This window comes from Andrographis paniculata, unplaced genomic scaffold (assembly GCF_009805555.1).
Source record: "Andrographis paniculata isolate CXL003 unplaced genomic scaffold, ASM980555v1 Contig55END, whole genome shotgun sequence".
Classification (NCBI taxonomy): domain Eukaryota; kingdom Viridiplantae; phylum Streptophyta; class Magnoliopsida; order Lamiales; family Acanthaceae; genus Andrographis; species Andrographis paniculata.
Window position 1 is genome coordinate 2,986,715 of NW_026137590.1, and position 17,049 is coordinate 3,003,763.

The window sequence follows — 17,049 nt, forward strand, 5'->3', positions numbered from 1 at the left end:
TCCCTAAGCTCCAAAAACGGCCCGTAAACTGTTCTCAACAACTTAATGATTCTGACATGGACCGAATTCTTCTGTATTCAATGCCTGTTACCCGACTAGCACCAAACCCACAATGGATCAAAAATTCTTGGGCTTGGCCTTTAGTGGCCTCCTTTTGGTCATAAATTCAACAATATTATGTTCTGGCCGAACCCTAGAGTCTGATTTTAGGACTCGGTTCATATTTCTTTGCATCTTATATATATATATATATATGTATGATTGTCATTTACGTTATTCTACGTATCAAACTTGTAATGTATAAAGCTGAATGCTAAAAAATACTTCATTCGTCTCATATCTATTTATTTATTTACTTTTTTTACAGAATTTTAAAAATATTAGTATTATATTGAGACGTAGTAGAAATAAAAAATAAGAAAAAAAGACTAAACTAACATTATTAGTATTGTATGATATAAATGTAATGACATTTGTGTAATATATTGTACATTGAAATGATTGTTAGGTAGATAGTACAATTACTTAAAAAAAAAAATGACTACTTTGTTATAAGACAAATTAAAATAAAAAAATAGATAAATTATTAAGGAATGGAAAAAGTATGTTTTTAGAAAAATAATATTTTATGAGCATAATCAAGAATTTTGAAGTTATATGATCAACTTTCTACTGTGTTTTTAACTTAACTTACACTATTATATTTATATTTATTTATTATAAAATTTAAACAATATTTTAAAAATACCAATAATATCACAAAAATAATAAATAATAATAATAAATTAATAGCATAATTATTATCAGTAATTCTCTAAACCAATAGTGTTCAAATCAAACACGTCCACTGTTGCTGTAGAACAAAGAAAAATATATAAAAGTATATTACAACATTTGATACTCCCTCCGTTTCGGACATTTCGTCAACGTATTACTGCTGACACGAGAATTTAGGAGGGGTATAATTAGTAAATAATTAAAAATATATTAGTAAAAATAATTATCATATAATAATAATTATTATAAATTAAAATTAATAATAATTGATTAGTATAATTAAAATTAAAAAAATTATAAATTAATTTTTTTAAAATAAAATTAAAATGTATAATTCTTTTCCAGAAAAAAAAAAAAGTGACAAAATAAGTGGAGAAAACAAAAATGAAAAGGTGGACATAAGAAGCAGAACGAAGGGAGTATAATTTATGGAAAGTAGCACAGGATTGACGCTAGTGAAAAATATAAGCGGAGATCCTACCTAAAATAATATTGTTTGTCTTTAAAAAATAAATAATATAAATGCCAACAGTCTCATGCTAATACAGTTAGTGAAATGCTCTCTCTCTCTCTATATATATATATATTCTCTCTCTCTATATATATATTTATATAATATGGTAATCAGCAGCCGCTATCCATCAACTCTAATCGAACCTTATAGCTTCTATATTTTCTTACAATTGCAAACCTTAAGGAGCATATTACATAACATAAATTTGTTCAAAAAAATCAATTATATAAATGTATATATAGATATATGTATAATTTATATGAAGAAGCTCATCTTGTATTCCTTAATTTGTTTACTAATACTCCCTCCGACCCACGAAATATGGGTCTATTACTGTAGATACGGAAATACGAGAATTCAGGTAAAATATAATTAGTAAGTAATTAAAAAGTGTATTAATAAAAATAATTATTATATAATAAAAATAATTATAAATTAAGATTAAGATAAGTAAATAGTTTAATTAAGATTAAAAATATTATAAAATATAAAATTTAAAATGTGATTAAAGTATATAATCAATATTTCCGAAAAAAAAAAGAAAAAACAAATTATGCGGACGGACGAAAATAAAAAATAAGGACAAATTATATGGGACGGAGGGAGTAGTAATTAGGGATAGAAGAGCTTGGTAAACAAGAGCTCATTCCATGTATCTTGAAGGCCTGGCAGACACCAATGAACACAATCTGCATAGCTCACTGGATCGGCAATCTCTTCTGGTGTTAAAGCCCTCCACTGCTTCTTGTAAATTGATGTGTGCGCGTCTTTCCGGTACCCCGACAGCGCTGTGATGTTGAGATAAGTTATGGAAACTTTCGACTTTTTCAAAACCTCATCTATCACTTGCATTATGCCAGCGCTTTTCCGTGAATCCGATCCCCAATACGCCGGGTCTTCGATCACATTTGTCTCGTTGTAGCAGTTGCCTCTCTGATCATCTCCTCCCCAGTCATTGCTGAATCAAGAAATATTTTAATTAAAATTAAAAAAAAAAAATTCAAAATTAAAATTTAAAATGTGATTAAAGTGTATAATTATATTTTTTTTTAAAAAAAAAGTGACAAATTATGTGGGACGGAAGAAAATATAAAATCTGGACAAATTATGTGTGATGGAGGGAGTATATTTTACATGTATAAATATACTAATTGTGCTTAAATCAACAATATATTATACTATGTAAAATTATATTATATGCTGTTAGAATATGTATGCTTTATTGCTTTATTGTATATGTACTAATTGGATCAAATTAATCGATATTATGCTTATTCGATCCAATCAGTATGAAAAATGAGACGATATATATGTTGTACTTACATTGCATGGGAAGGTGACATAGAAGTGAAAAAGACTCGGGTTTTGGTGGGATCCATGTTTTGGTTGATCCATCGCGACATGCCTTTCATTGCCATGCGGTATGCTTCCTCCTTTGGGATTCGGACAATATGGCGTTTGTTTTGATCCGCCAAGGATCCTTTCCTGGTAATTAATTGCAAAGGACATGAAATTAGCTAGGTTAAAATTAGAAAAAAATAAATAAATTGAAAATTATTAATTGTATTTCATGAAATTATTTAGATAAAATATGTAATGCATTTGTGGTTAAATATACGTACAGTAATACGTTGAAGCGTTGGCCAGTCATCCACCATAGGTGTGTGTTGAAGACTATTATATCAACTCCTTTCCAGTGTTTCCCATGCTTGTTGATCGACCCTTTCACAACCACTCTATCACTTAGTTTTATTCTGTGTGACGATGCGTCATCGGAGTTGGATTCAAGGAGGAATGGCGCCCAGTAGAACTCGATCGTCGCATTGTAATCCTGCACACCCATTCATGTGTATATATATATATATATATATATATCTTAAGAAAATACATACATAGGCAGAGACGAAACGACATAGGATATTTTTTTCTTTTCTTTTTTAAATAAATAAAAAAAAATTATGTAATTTTTAATTATAAATTTTTAAATATAAAATATAATATTTTATTCTAAATATTACTCCCTCCATCTCAGAAAATATGAGACTATTACTGTAGATACGAGAATTTAGATAAAGTATAATTAGTAAATAATTAAGAAGTGTATTAGTAAAAATAATTATTATTTAGTAAAAATAATTATAGATTAAGATTAAGATAAGTAAATAGTTTAATTAAAATTAATAAAATTATAAAATTTAAAATGCGATTAAAGTGCATAATTATATTTCCAAAAATAGAAAAGACAAGTTATGTGAGACGAACGAAAATAGAAAATATGGACAAATTATATGGGACGGAAGGAGTAATATAATTTTATTACTCCCTCCGTCCAGCTAGAAAGTATACATATTTCTATTTTGGGACGTCCAATTATAAAGTAACCATTTCATTAAATACTTCATTTTTTCCACAAATATCCTACTTTACATCACATCATTACTTTTTTACGAAAAAAGTAAAGGCAAAAATGTCATTTCACTACTTTTACCTACACACTATAATTAAAATACTATTATTCCTTAATCTCCGCGCCAAAAATAAATGTATACTTTTAGCTTGGACGGAGGGAGTATATTTTTCTCTCTTTTTTTCTTTTCAATTATATATATATATTTTTTTCATTATCTCACTGTAATGTCAAGAGGAATCAAAAGAGATAGAGTAACTCAAAATTCAATCGAAGTGAATCGACAAGTTAGTTCTTACAACTTTTTTTTTCACACACAAAAAAACCAAATTACCTGATTAAATAAAAAAATAAAAATTTAACAGTTAAAAATATGCTGAAATTGAAATAGAATAGTCAAAAAATAAACAGAAAATATAAAATTTTAGCCCCCAAAGTTGGAAAGCTAATTCTGTCACTATACATAAGTAATTAATCGTGTTAGTTGTCGAATCGAGTACTGCAATATTCATCAGTACTACGTACCTTTGCCTTGAAGACGGTGGTGGAAGAACCAATTTGAATGGACTTGGAATTGTTGGGGATGATCGTGTGGAGAAGGCAGATCAAAGAGACGTACTGGCCTCGGTTGAGGGAATCGCCAACGAACATCATTCGCTTGCCTCGAAGCCTTTCCAGCATTAGTGTTGCATTGAAACTGCACTGCATATAATTATATGGGCTTTGTTCATCCAATACTAATTTCTAATTGCAACTTTTTAAAAATAATATTTCATTCTTCCTAAAATTATAGTATGAGTTATGTTCGATACGAAATTTAAGAAATATTGATATTATATTAGTAGTGGGTAAAAAGTATATGTAAAAGACTTTTTTTGTCTTTGCGAGTGTATTAGTGTAAAAAGTAGTGGCAATTGTGTAATAATAATGAAAAAGTAAGGATAATTTTATAGTGATATGATTATTTATGAAAAAGAGACTATTGTTTTAATATGAACAAAAATGGTAAACAAGAATATTGTATTGGGACGGAGATAGTACAAAATATTTCTATAAAAGTTAAAAAGTAAAAAGAAAATTCAAATACTCATTACAAAAAATCAAAAAGTCGAAATATTCGACTTAAAATAATATATTTTATATTTTTGACACAATTATCTGTATCACACCAAAAATCAATTCATTTAAAAAAAAAAAGCATCATATATGTACCAGGTACACAACACTAATTATTATCGACAAATTAAACAGAAGTCGGCAAGTGACCAAATATACAAAATATAATAATGAGTTTACAGGAATATATTTGGAAAGAATTTGAGGTATTTCTAAAGACTGCGCTTAAAAACTAACACTCCTCCGTTCACAAAATTTACGTTATGTTTTTATTTTTACTTTTACAAAAAATATACTTTTTTAGTCCCCATCAAAAGCATCAGTCTAGAATTTTATAGTAAATTAATAAATAATATTTTTTGATTGGTTAGTGGATACATGTAAAATGTTTTGATATTTTCTATTATATAAAATTATGGTATGTATAATGATATATTTGTAATGTAAATAAAAAAAAAATATGTAATAATAATGTATAATTAGTGAGACACACAAAAATAGTGAAAAAATACTTTGAGCTCGGGACGAGATAGCATATAATTTTTATTTATATATAGATATTTTTTAATTTATATTCTTCATTATTAAAATTATTTACAAATATGTTACAATTACTTACACATTCACTTTATTAAAAAAATATTTCTCATTTCATGAAGTCACTCCTATACTTTTTCAAATATATATCTTATGTCAGAATCAACTAATACTTCATCCGTTTCAAAATAATAATCTAATTTTGTCATTTTTATTTGTTTCAAAACAATAGTCTCATTTTCATTTTTTTTTTAGTAATAAGCTTCCCATCTTTTTACAAAACTATCCCCACTTTGTTTACAATAATTACATAAAGACAGGCATTTTGTTCTTTTAAAAATATTTTTATACCCACTGTCAATATAATACTATTATTTGTAAATTTTTATGTTAATTCCAAATGTCTCTGTTGCTTTAAGATGAAGATAGTACAATATTATATTTATTAAAATATAAAATATACGTGCAATCCATATAAACAGACATTTTATCGATGGAGTGAGTAATATATAAGTATATATTAATATGTAAATTAAAATGATTAGTTTTTAAAAATTCAGTATTAGGTTTGCTAATCGTGCTGATTTCTAAACCTATACGTATATTTCTAAATACAATCCACAAGTGAAGTGCTAATTAAGCATGCTATGAAAATAAATAAATAAATAAATACAAATACCTAGCTAGCCTGTTTGTGATGAGTTTTCAATTTGAATTTTAATATTCACTCATTTTTTCTCCCAAAAGTATACAATAATATTCCTATTTCTTTTATATCACATTAAAATAAAATTTATATCTAATAAAGATCATATGAATTTATTTATAATAAATTAAACAAATTTTAGTTTAATTTAAAATCTATTAATCAAAATGCACATCCAACCCTATAACCTACAATTAAATGACTTTAAGTTCTCTAGTAAGAAATAATTCAGTGGTAGAATAAATTTGTGACTGTAAAATGTTCAAATCTCTGATACCTTCATGTTTCTCTCGCATATGATTTAGTCGGAAGTTATAATAATAATAATAATAATAATAATAATAATAATAATAAAAGACAAGAACTCTAAGTTAAGACCAATACCAATAATACAATTAAAATAATACTTTATCCTCTAACATTTTACTCTTTTCGGTAACATATTTAAATATCACACTACAAGAAAATATCAATTTTGTAACAAGAAATTTTTAGTTTCTAAATGTATTTTTTCTGTTACTAATGATATTAGAGACGAAATTAGTAATGAAATTACGTTAGCTACGTGAACTTTAGGAACATAATTCTGTTACAAATATACTAATTTTTTTTCTAGCGTCATGTCTTGCATTTATCGATAAAAACATGTGCATATGCAAATAAAAAAAAAAAAAAAAAAAAAGCAATTTTCCCATTTGGGTTTGTGGGCTCGGCCCTCTTTTTCTAGTTGTCAGTTTCAATAATTTTTTTTAAAAAGATAAAAAATTATTTTTATTCAAATGTAATCAAAATTTATCAATTTTGGCATAAATATAAAAATTTTATCAATTTTGGTCTCAATATAACCAAAACTCATCATTCTTGGTCCCAATAAATTTTTTTTATCAATTTTAGTCTCAATATAAAAAAAACTCATCATTTTTTGTCCAAATATAATCAAACCTTATCTTTTTTTGTCATACCGTCAACAAACCAAAATGCTGACGTGGACTTGCAAGATTGTGCAATTTTTCAAATATAAATATAAGATTTGATTTCTTTTCACGTCAGCATTTTCCATCGGTTTGTTGATGATGGAACCAAAAAAGATAAAGTTTGATTATATTGGAACAAAAAATGATGAATTTTTGTTATATTGGGACTAAAATTGATAAAAAAATTTATATTTGGACCAAAAATAATGAGTTTTGGTTATATTGTGACCAAAATTGATAAAAAAAAATTTATATTGGGACCAAAATTGATAAATTTTAATTATATTGGGACTAAAAATAATTTTTCCCTGTTTTTTTTTTCCAATCAAATTTAATATTTCATCTGAGAAAGGAAATTACTTAATTGTCTAACTATCTAATATAATTAACATATTTATAATTTTTAATATATTATACAAATATTATTATTTTAATTTATCATAATCATATAAGGATATTTTTGTTATTTTCACTATAAATTAATATAATAATAATAATATTTTTTTACGTAAAAAAAATAAATAATCTTATATTTTATGGTATGGAGGTAGTAGTTGATTCGATTTAAATATGTTGTGAAAATAATTTTTATTTGAAATCATTTTGAAAATAATAATAAATTAAATAAAAAAATAAATATTTAATATAATATAAAAAAATATAATATTTCTCTATTAACTAACAAATTCAACAATTTGATTAATATATTGAAAAACACAATTCAGGGAATCAACATAGCAATAATAGTCAGTTGGGCACACAAAATGGAATTATTATCCTCCTAGTTTCTAATAATCATTAAATTCCCAAATTTAATAAATACATAAATAAAAATTTTAATTTTAAAAAAAAAAAAAAAAAAAAAACTTGGATGGATGCCCTACACAATGTATGTTAGATGCCATGATTGTTTTTTCTTATGGTGTTCTTTTGTTTATATGCTTGTCTTTTTGCTTTTTATATATTTTTTTAATATAATAATTATTGAATACATTTTCATAGGAAAATGTTTAAATTATATTTTAAAAAATATAAAAAAATTTGAAAGAAAAATATTATTTATTTGTGTTTATTAAAGTATATATATATATATTATATTATATTGTACTTATGAATATATCTTTTATTTTTTATAATATTTATAGAGTATTATGCTATTAAAAAATATTGGATGAACAGATATTACTTAAGGCATCATTTGTTTTTTATTATTGTATTTAATATTTAAAATATTTTTATATTTGTATAAATTATTTACAAATATTATTGTATTTATATTATAAATAACTAATAGAGATATTTTTTATTTTTTACTTTTTAATTTCTACTGTATCAATATAATTAATATTCATATATATATATATGCATACAACATTGGCATTCTTATTTTGAGACGAATGTAATATTTTTTTTCTAAAATAAAAAAATAAATAACAAAAAGATACAAATAACATTAAAATTCATGTACAAAAGTTTTGAGCCTATTTATATATATTATATCAGAGGAAATATTAGGTGTATTTAGTTTGTATTTGAAATATAAATCGACACTATTTCGCGAACACGATTTTTAATATAATATACTATTTAATATTATAAAATATCAAATAAAATAGTATTTAAACTAAAACTAAGTCACAAACCCAATTTCGAATTAAATCAAAACCAAATTAATACTCCTCCGTCCACAAATTAAAAAAATGATTGTCATTTTTCTATTTTTATATATAGAATTTACCTTTTTACCCTTATTTTATTTATCTTTTATATTTATACACAAAATAAAGGGCTATTTTGTCAATTTACAGCAAAAAAACTAACTACCTAAAAAAATGTGTAAATATCACTTAGGACGTTAGAAAATGGTCGGAAGGAGTATAATTTATTGAACATGAATTTAGTTATAATTGATAGGAAAAGAGAGATAATGTGATATTGACTAGGTGCGGTGTGCTGGCTATAGCTAAGAGATAAGAAGCAGCAGCATCAGCTAGCAATTCAATCGTTAACAGTAGCAATCGACAACTTTCAATCCAATTCATCGATTTCTTTAATTAATAATAATGTTAATAACTAATCTATCTCCTCTTCTCTCCTATCCAACCAACCAACAACTAATTGATGTCAACGGAACGGGTTTTGTAGGTCCCGGGATCCGCTTTGCTAGAAAATATTAGGATCCAAGAGCCGTTTCGTTTCGCTTCAATCCGGTCCTAGGACCCGTCCTGCTTCGAACCCGGAGGGTTCAAAGCCAACCCGATAAATCCGTTTTTTTTTAAATAAATAAATAATTTTTTTAAAAAATAATTTAATACTAAAAAAAAGTATGCGTTAAAAATACAAAAAAAAACATTATAGTTCTAAAAATAAAAACAATCAAATATTAACGATAGTACGTAGTGATGCGAAGATCAATTTGATTTACATTGAAGATTCTATTTTATATTTAAAATATTTTAAATAAATAAATAATACTCCATAATTTATATTGTATAAATATATAAATGAATTATAATAATTATTAAAATATCTTGGTTCGAGTCCGAGTCCGGAGTGGGACAAGTTTATAATAAAACCCGTAACCCGCCCCGAACCTGACCGGGTCTAAAACTCAAAATCCACGCACCATCCGGAACTAATTTTTAAAGACCAGAACCTGCCCAATTATGACCGGGTCCGGGCGGTTACGGACTACCGGCCCATTTGACATCCCTATTACATACCTGGGAAGATAACAGGCATGAGGCTGCCATCGCCAGCGCTGGTAGTCTTTATCAGGGCGGCCGTGTTGTTGGCAGGTGAGCTGCGGTTGGATGTAAGGACACTCCTGTTCTTCGTAGTACAACGGTCGGTTGTCGCGAACCCACCTCCCTGCAAACACATCACAATCACCTTCTCCGACTCCCATGGCAAATGGCTTTAGCCCAGACTGGTTCAGAGTGAGACGACCAATATCATCATCATATGGTGATGGCTGCAAGTACTGTAACTGTAACTGACTGCTTCTGTGGAAGATGATGACGACGGACACCAAGCCAAGAATTGTGGTGGTGAATAGAAGAATTAAAATGAACAAGATTTGAGGATAATTAGGGAAGAGGAGGTTGTAAGAAGCAGCAGCAGCAGCAGCCTTATGGAGATGGAAGTAAGAACACCGAGACCAAGATGACGATGAAGATGAGGATGAAGATGATGATGAAGATGAAGATGAAGATGGCAACGGATTCATTTACCCTAGCATTGAATTCGAATTGGGATCTATCTATCTATCTATCAATCTCTTTCATTTATACAATGATTAATTTATGGCTATGGTTGGTTGTTTAAACAGGAACACGCCCAATCTCTAATATAATTAATTAGTACAACTTACTTAGTTTTAGTTATATAAGCTTACTTGCCCTTATGACAAAGGACCCTCGGTTTAAAACTTACACAGTTTAATCAATTATTTTATAACATTTGTTCTGACTTTTTAATATTTTTTTTAAAATAAAAAAAAATAATTAACTTAACTAAAATTATAATTTACCTCTCCAATATTTTATTTATTTCCTACCATTTTTATTAAACACTCCCACCCAATTTACTTTTTCTCTTCCAGCCCTAATCTTTTAACAAGAAAAATACTTCGATGAAGAAAAAAAGAAGAGGGGGAGGAGAGATGATGGCCGCTTCGGTGGAGCAGACCCCAATGGCTGGTGTCGCGGTCGACGACGAGTAGAAAAAAGGCTGAACGGCGGATGGTGGCTTTGGCAGCGGCGCAGGGCGTGAATCTATGATCAATGAAGGGGGAAGAAAATAAGAGAGAGTTGTGAGGAAGAGAAAGAAATAAAAAATGAGTGCAGGTTTGGGAAGTTTAATTTGGGAATTATGATGAAATTTGGGTGGCCGTCGGCATCACGAGAAAATTAGGGGTAGAGAGTCGATGATATTACGGGAGAAAAATTTAGATTGAAGTGTTTACGAATGAAAGAAAAAATAAAAGATTGGAGGGTAAAATTGTTTTTTTTATTTTAAAAAAATATTAAAAAGTCAAAACACATGTTATAAAATAATTGATTAAACTGGGTAAATTTTAAACCGACGGATCTCTTGCCCCCAAGATTTTGTTATGTTTCGATGCAAATATCACATTTGTTTATCAAAAAAATATAATAAATAAACTCCATTCTTCTTGCCTATGTATGTATAATGTATGTAACTAGTAGGACAGCCATTGCAAATTCTAAACATACAAAAAATGCTACAAACAAAACGCAACAATGAACGCTAGTGTGTGCATGTGAGCTCGAACCCTGTTCTTGTCTGTGTCCCGAAATCATTAATCAATAAAATTACTTTAATTTTATTTAAATTCTAGCTGAATCTATTCAAAATTTTGTATTTCTATCTCTATAATCTATAAACAAACTCCATATTTATTTATATAATTAATTTATTTTATAATTATAAATGAATATATATATATTTCTTTTATGCCCTTTGTATTATATAAAATTTATTTATATTATATATATTTTATTAAAATTCAGTCATTTAATTACTTAAATACACATTTTAATTTTTTTGTAATCTTATATAAATATATTACATTATAAATTAAATATTGATTAAATAAATCACTTCCAACCAAACTTTCAATTAAAAACAACGTACCCTTTAAACCCTTTTATTCAAACTTATCAGTGCAGCACATATTCGTAGAACTTTTGTATTCAACAAATGCATCATCATCCAGTTAGCCACATTTCTTCTTTGCATACAACACAACAGCTCTGCTGCCTGTCTCTCCACATAAACCATAACTATCTGTACCTAATTCCTACCCCAATGTTTCCACCTCCGTCTTGTTCTTGAAGCAGATGAGCTAGACATACATGCGCAAATACACGGATAAATGTCGCTCGTCGTTAACAACGGGGATTAAAGAAGGGTTATATCCTCGGACTAATATGTTACTGCATCTGCTGCTATAAAGAATGTGACTACCTCGAGCAAAAATGAGTTCGAATTTTCCAGGCCAGATAATCGTGTAAATGCCTAATGCGGGGACTTTGAAGTACATAGTATTTGATGCAACGGAACAAATCAACTGCCCTGGCCTAAAAATTAACCGGTGAATATGAACTCCTGTAACCATGTGAAGGTCCTCGGAATCGCCTCAATAAAGAGAGATAACAACTCTGGAAATGATAAGTGGTAACAAAAATCATAATACAGTATGTGTGGAAACAGGAAAACATTCGACAAGTTGGAGCACTTATTGCCAGTGGCATACCTGTATTCTATGCGGTAAGCTAGCCCAAAACTCCAAATTTGGAATCACCTAGAAGTGAGGAAATGACATTTAATGAATATACGAGATGAGCATACAACTATGAATGATCAATTCTTGTCTTTGTAGATGCTATGAAATGTACAGCATTTCAGTAGTAAGCGGATACCGTAGACAGGATAACAATTACGATGGAAATGGTTAGTTTCATAGGTTTTAATTCAATTGAAAAATCAAGCAGTTACTGGGAAAGGTAGGTGTTCTTACATCTATACCACGGACATGCAAATAGAAATATCGGTAAGCTGCTCCACCCACTAAGTAAGCTCCAAACAGGCATAACAATCTGCAAACCGAATTCAACAATATTAAAACAAATTAAAGAAGCAGCCAGTAATAAAATGGAAGGCTCTAAAAATAAAACATAATACATTATCACGAAGGAGCCAAACCATCCTAATCCACCTCCATGAGAGGATACAATCTTGGCACAGCCTAATGGATGCTTTAGCTCTGTTTTCTGTCAGTGGAAAAGAAAAGCAAATTTGTGGGTAACACTTGGGGATCATAAGCGACCAGAATCATTTATACACAAACAATTATTTTCCGATAATTCCAACATCAGAAATCAGAAAGGTTTTTCCCAAAAACTATTGCTAGTTGTATACTCACAGTGCAACAAGAATTCTGACATAGGTTATTCTAGTGTATTTTTCTTGTGCCTCTCGTGGAGTTTTTAATCTATATATTTTCCTAGATTGAATCTAATCAGGCACTTTCGCATCTCTAAGTCTAGTTGGCATATGTGCCTCAATCTACTTGCGAGCCAGGGTAACTAATATTGAGCATTTTAAGCTTCATGGCAATCATACTAGATTGGTGATCAGTTATTGTCCAGTAGGTGCTGCACCATTCTTTGCACCAGCCCTGGAATTCAATGCACACTACAGGTCTATCTAGCATGCCCGGCAGGAACCAAAATCATAACAAATTAACGAAACATACGAGGTGCAAAAGTGTAATTAGCAAATGGATTAAGCCACAGCACAGAGCAAATAAAGCAGAGTATAAGCTTGTGGGGCACAATACTTAATTGAAACTCACAGTTAAAAACAAAAAAGAAAATCATATATTAACATGATAGCTTAGTTTGAAAAAACTGAATGAGACTCCACAGGGAATTTAAAAACTCACAAAATCACAGACTCCAACAGCCTCCAATGTATGAGGGCCCTGTAAAACACCAATTAAGAAGCATGTACTGAAATCTATTCTGATGATTAAAGGGAAAGAGTGCAATTGCATATATGGACATAACAAACAAAATCATACTTTGACTCCAAGTGCATTGCATACGACTGATACAGAGAGCGAACAATTATGCATCAGGGCCTTGTTTGTCATTTTTACTTTGACTCCCATCTGAGGATTGTTTTTATCTGCCACAAAATGTGCCAATGAACGAAAAAAGTAATACTTAGGGTGCCAAAGTTTCACAATGATCGGTAGCCAGTGTTGGTTTCCAATTACTATAGAACCAATGAAGCTCGTAATGACATTCCACAAATTTTATTGAAGGAAAGATTAACATAACATACCAAGAACTTCAATGACTGTCGTTGAAGGCTGTCCAAGTGTTGTACAAACAGGATAGCCTGCACAACAAATTGAAGTTAACAAAAAGCGAAGAACAAAAGCACAGGGAGAAATAAGATACTATTTTATCACAATATACAGGCAAATGAGGTGACTGTATAGCATCAGCTGCCTTCAGGACAAGAACTTTCAAAGTAATGGAAAATCATCACAAGAAGAGAATATGTGAAAGACAGGAAACACTCACATAATTGAACTTCAGTTTCACGTAAGTCATAACTGAATAAAATGATCACTATCACATTACAGCCTAAACAAAACCAATCTGTTGCAAGTGGCACACTTTATAAAAATTGTTTATAACTTTATGTAAATCTTAGAACAACACAGTACTGTAGATAAAAATTCATTTTTCTTTTGTTTGTAAATATAAAAATGAATGTATACAAGGGTAGAAGGTAATAACCTCTTTTATTTAAACAACAAAAATGACTGGAATTTATAGTTTGTACAATCAGAAGGGGTTGATGCACGGAAAAGTTAGTATGCTGCCATTAATTCTGTATAGGTTTTCAAGGGCATACATTCAGTCATAGTCTGCAGCCTAAGTGAAACCTGGTACGCATTATTGTAGAATAGTATATTCGAGAGAATTTCCTACTTCTCCAGCCAATTTATGGGTGGTTGGAGAAAGAAAATTTCAGGTCATTTTGCTGACTTCATGATATCTGCTTGTTTAGATTATATTTAACCGATTACTTGTAGCTTCTAGCAAAACTAGAGTATATAACATTAAGCTGACAGGTGACTAAAGAGTTAATAGTCCCCCCGGTTTGCTTGTTTTGCATTTAAGTTACGTTCACAGGCTTAAGCAATAATTCCCACAAATTCTAGATTAATATTTGACCAAAAATATTTCACAAGAAACTGCCTGTAATACTTCAGAAGAATTTACCTTGAATTCTTTGGGACACAAGTGCATTGCAGCGCATACCACAGTTTGAAGAACCACCACAACCCTAAACAAATAAAGACAGCACCTAAAGGTCAAATTCCTAACATTTCCACCAGCAGTTACGACCAAGTCTAAGGATCATGTGAGTCAAGAGCATTTTAATTAAAATAACCACAAAGAATGAATATAAAATTTCTCGCGAAGTAGCATAAGCAGAGCACTAGTATTATTCTACTCACACTACCTTGGTTGGAAAGAGAACATGTTATAAGTTAAACACAGCAATGTGTTATACATCAATACAGAGGAGATCGCATCATAATAACTTAATCAAAATACTGTTGCAACATGTGGCCCTGTCTAAAATTTAAAGAGGGGTTAACGATGATTATGTCGAAAACAGCTTATATCAGTCGGCCATTCCAAATTAAGCCAGTAATCATCATTATCATCATCATCATTTTTATCCCTAACAAACATAATTAGTTGGTGTCCAAGTTCAACACATGCAAGTTGTCATATAAAAAATTTTCAACTACAATATTTAAATTCCTAACCACTATTTCAGCAATTGCAACTGTGACTAAAGATAGCCATATGTATGATTAGGAAAAATACTGATTAACTGACTCCTTAAATTTGTATAAAGTACATGCTAGACGTTGTAGAATGTTACCAATGCAATAAAGTCCTCACCTTACAATCAACACATGTAGGAGGGTCATGATTGAAAATCATTGAACTGCAAAGCTGCTCCACAACAAACAAAAACAAAATATCAAACTCGAAAACCAATGACTTGAATCTAACATAACCAACCACAGAACATCCACCTCGGATTATCAATCTCATCTTTTATTATTCTCTCACCCACAATAAATTACACTCCATGACCAAAAAGAGCTTGAATCTCATTCAAAGTTAGCCAACTAAAAATATCCAAAAAAGTGATATTTGGGTCCCACCATAATCACTACTATGCTTAACATGACAATGAATCAGCTCTCATCATCATCATCATCATCACCATCACCATTACCATCATACGGCCGTATCAATACCCCATATGACACACCATTAGAGATAGCCTATTAGAAATCTCTCTTTAGATAATATCACGTAAGCAATTAGCAAAGCAAGATCGGAAATCTCAACAGTAGAATCACTCCCACAATCTAAGCCTGTTTTATACAAGAGAAAGAAACATGAAATTGTGACCTGATGCCAACCTGAAACCAAAGCACGGACCCATTGGCAGCCACTTTATAAAACCTAAAAGAAAAAAGGTCATTTAGCCAAAAAAAAAAAAAAAAGGAGAAAAAAAGACATTCAACAGCGATCCTCCATTCAAGTCCGCTCTAAACGACCAATTACGTGTAACTGCGGAGCAAGTAATCAACATTACCTCAATAAAAATCGCAATCAACATATCTTATAGACGAATAAAGGAATAAGTAAAGGACACGTGCGATTGAACCTCGTACAAACTTCCTATGAACAATTAAGAAGATGAAGAGGATTCAACAATTTACCCATCTTCGCTGAGGATGCCGTGGGGGAAGCCGCGGACTGGAGAGGCCAGGCTGTAGTAGTAAACCTTGTGTTTGTCCTTAAAGGTGAGCTCGCATTGCTCGGGAACCGAGCCGCCGGCGACTCGGCAGAAAATCGTTGCCGTGAAAACCAGAATAATAAATCGCGGGATGACAGAAATGCCACCAGTGTTCATTTCTTCTCCAGGAATCACATCCCCGACATAAAAATTTCAATATTTTCACAAAGCGACCACGAAGACAAACGAATCGGACGTTGTTTCCAATGGAAAAATTGGCAGAAAAATCCAACGGAGGACGCTGGGGAGACGAAGAAGTGTTTGTGCGTTTGTGTGGACTTGAAGGCCCAATTCCCAAAAAGGCAATGGCCCAATGTTTTTTGTTCCGAAGACCAGGACCAGCAGGCCCAAATTTTGCTCTAAATTTACTTTAAATTATTTTAGGATAAATTATACGCGATTGTATTTTAATAAAAATAAACAAAAATACTTGTTTTTCGGAAAACGTTCTTCTGTTAATTTAAAAGATATAAAAGATATAAAATATCTAAAATAATTTTTTAAATAAAATAAATAAATAAATGATTGATCACTTATTTATTTTTATAATTTTTATATTTTTATAAAAATTATATAAAAA

General features: G+C 29.8%; 2 protein-coding genes across 2 annotated transcripts; both read right to left on the reverse strand.

Annotated features, from left to right (window-relative positions):
• Positions 1–1,799: 1,799 nt before the first annotated feature.
• Positions 1,800–10,364, reverse strand: LOC127256491 (protein trichome birefringence-like 33). The gene is made up of 5 exons (XM_051282526.1): positions 9,755–10,364; positions 4,224–4,395; positions 2,914–3,122; positions 2,615–2,776; positions 1,800–2,249 (listed from the first exon to the last, which is right to left on the reverse strand). The coding sequence occupies exons 1-5, from the start codon at positions 10,258–10,260 to the stop codon at positions 1,904–1,906; spliced, it is 1,395 nt and encodes a 464-aa protein (XP_051138483.1). The 5' UTR covers positions 10,261–10,364; the 3' UTR covers positions 1,800–1,903.
• Positions 10,365–11,670: 1,306 nt separating this feature from the next.
• Positions 11,671–16,700, reverse strand: LOC127256526 (uncharacterized). The gene is made up of 11 exons (XM_051282577.1): positions 16,393–16,700; positions 16,090–16,132; positions 15,557–15,610; positions 14,861–14,924; positions 13,908–13,964; positions 13,642–13,748; positions 13,504–13,542; positions 12,741–12,829; positions 12,577–12,655; positions 12,313–12,360; positions 11,671–12,217 (listed from the first exon to the last, which is right to left on the reverse strand). Exons 1-11 carry the CDS (start codon positions 16,584–16,586, stop codon positions 12,137–12,139), a joined length of 855 nt encoding a protein of 284 aa, XP_051138534.1. The 5' UTR covers positions 16,587–16,700; the 3' UTR covers positions 11,671–12,136.
• Between the last annotated feature and the right edge of the window lie 349 nt (positions 16,701–17,049).

Excerpts from the sequence above, each read along its gene's own strand:
- LOC127256491 (XM_051282526.1), bottom strand. The coding sequence starts at position 10,260 with ATGAATCCGTTGCCATCTTCATCTTCATCTTCATCATCATCTTCATCC. Across the intron at positions 4,396-9,754 it reads CATGCCTGTTATCTTCCCAG|TTTCAATGCAACACTAATGC; the intron begins GTATGTAATAGG and ends TATGCAGTGCAG. Across the intron at positions 2,777-2,913 it reads CAACGCTTCAACGTATTACT|GAAAGGATCCTTGGCGGATC; the intron begins GTACGTATATTT and ends ATTAATTACCAG.
- LOC127256526 (XM_051282577.1), bottom strand. The coding sequence starts at position 16,586 with ATGAACACTGGTGGCATTTCTGTCATCCCGCGATTTATTATTCTGGTT. Across the intron at positions 15,611-16,089 it reads GGTCCGTGCTTTGGTTTCAG|CTTTGCAGTTCAATGATTTT; the intron begins GTTGGCATCAGG and ends GTTGTGGAGCAG. Across the intron at positions 12,361-12,576 it reads TGCATGTCCGTGGTATAGAT|GTGATTCCAAATTTGGAGTT; the intron begins GTAAGAACACCT and ends CCTCACTTCTAG.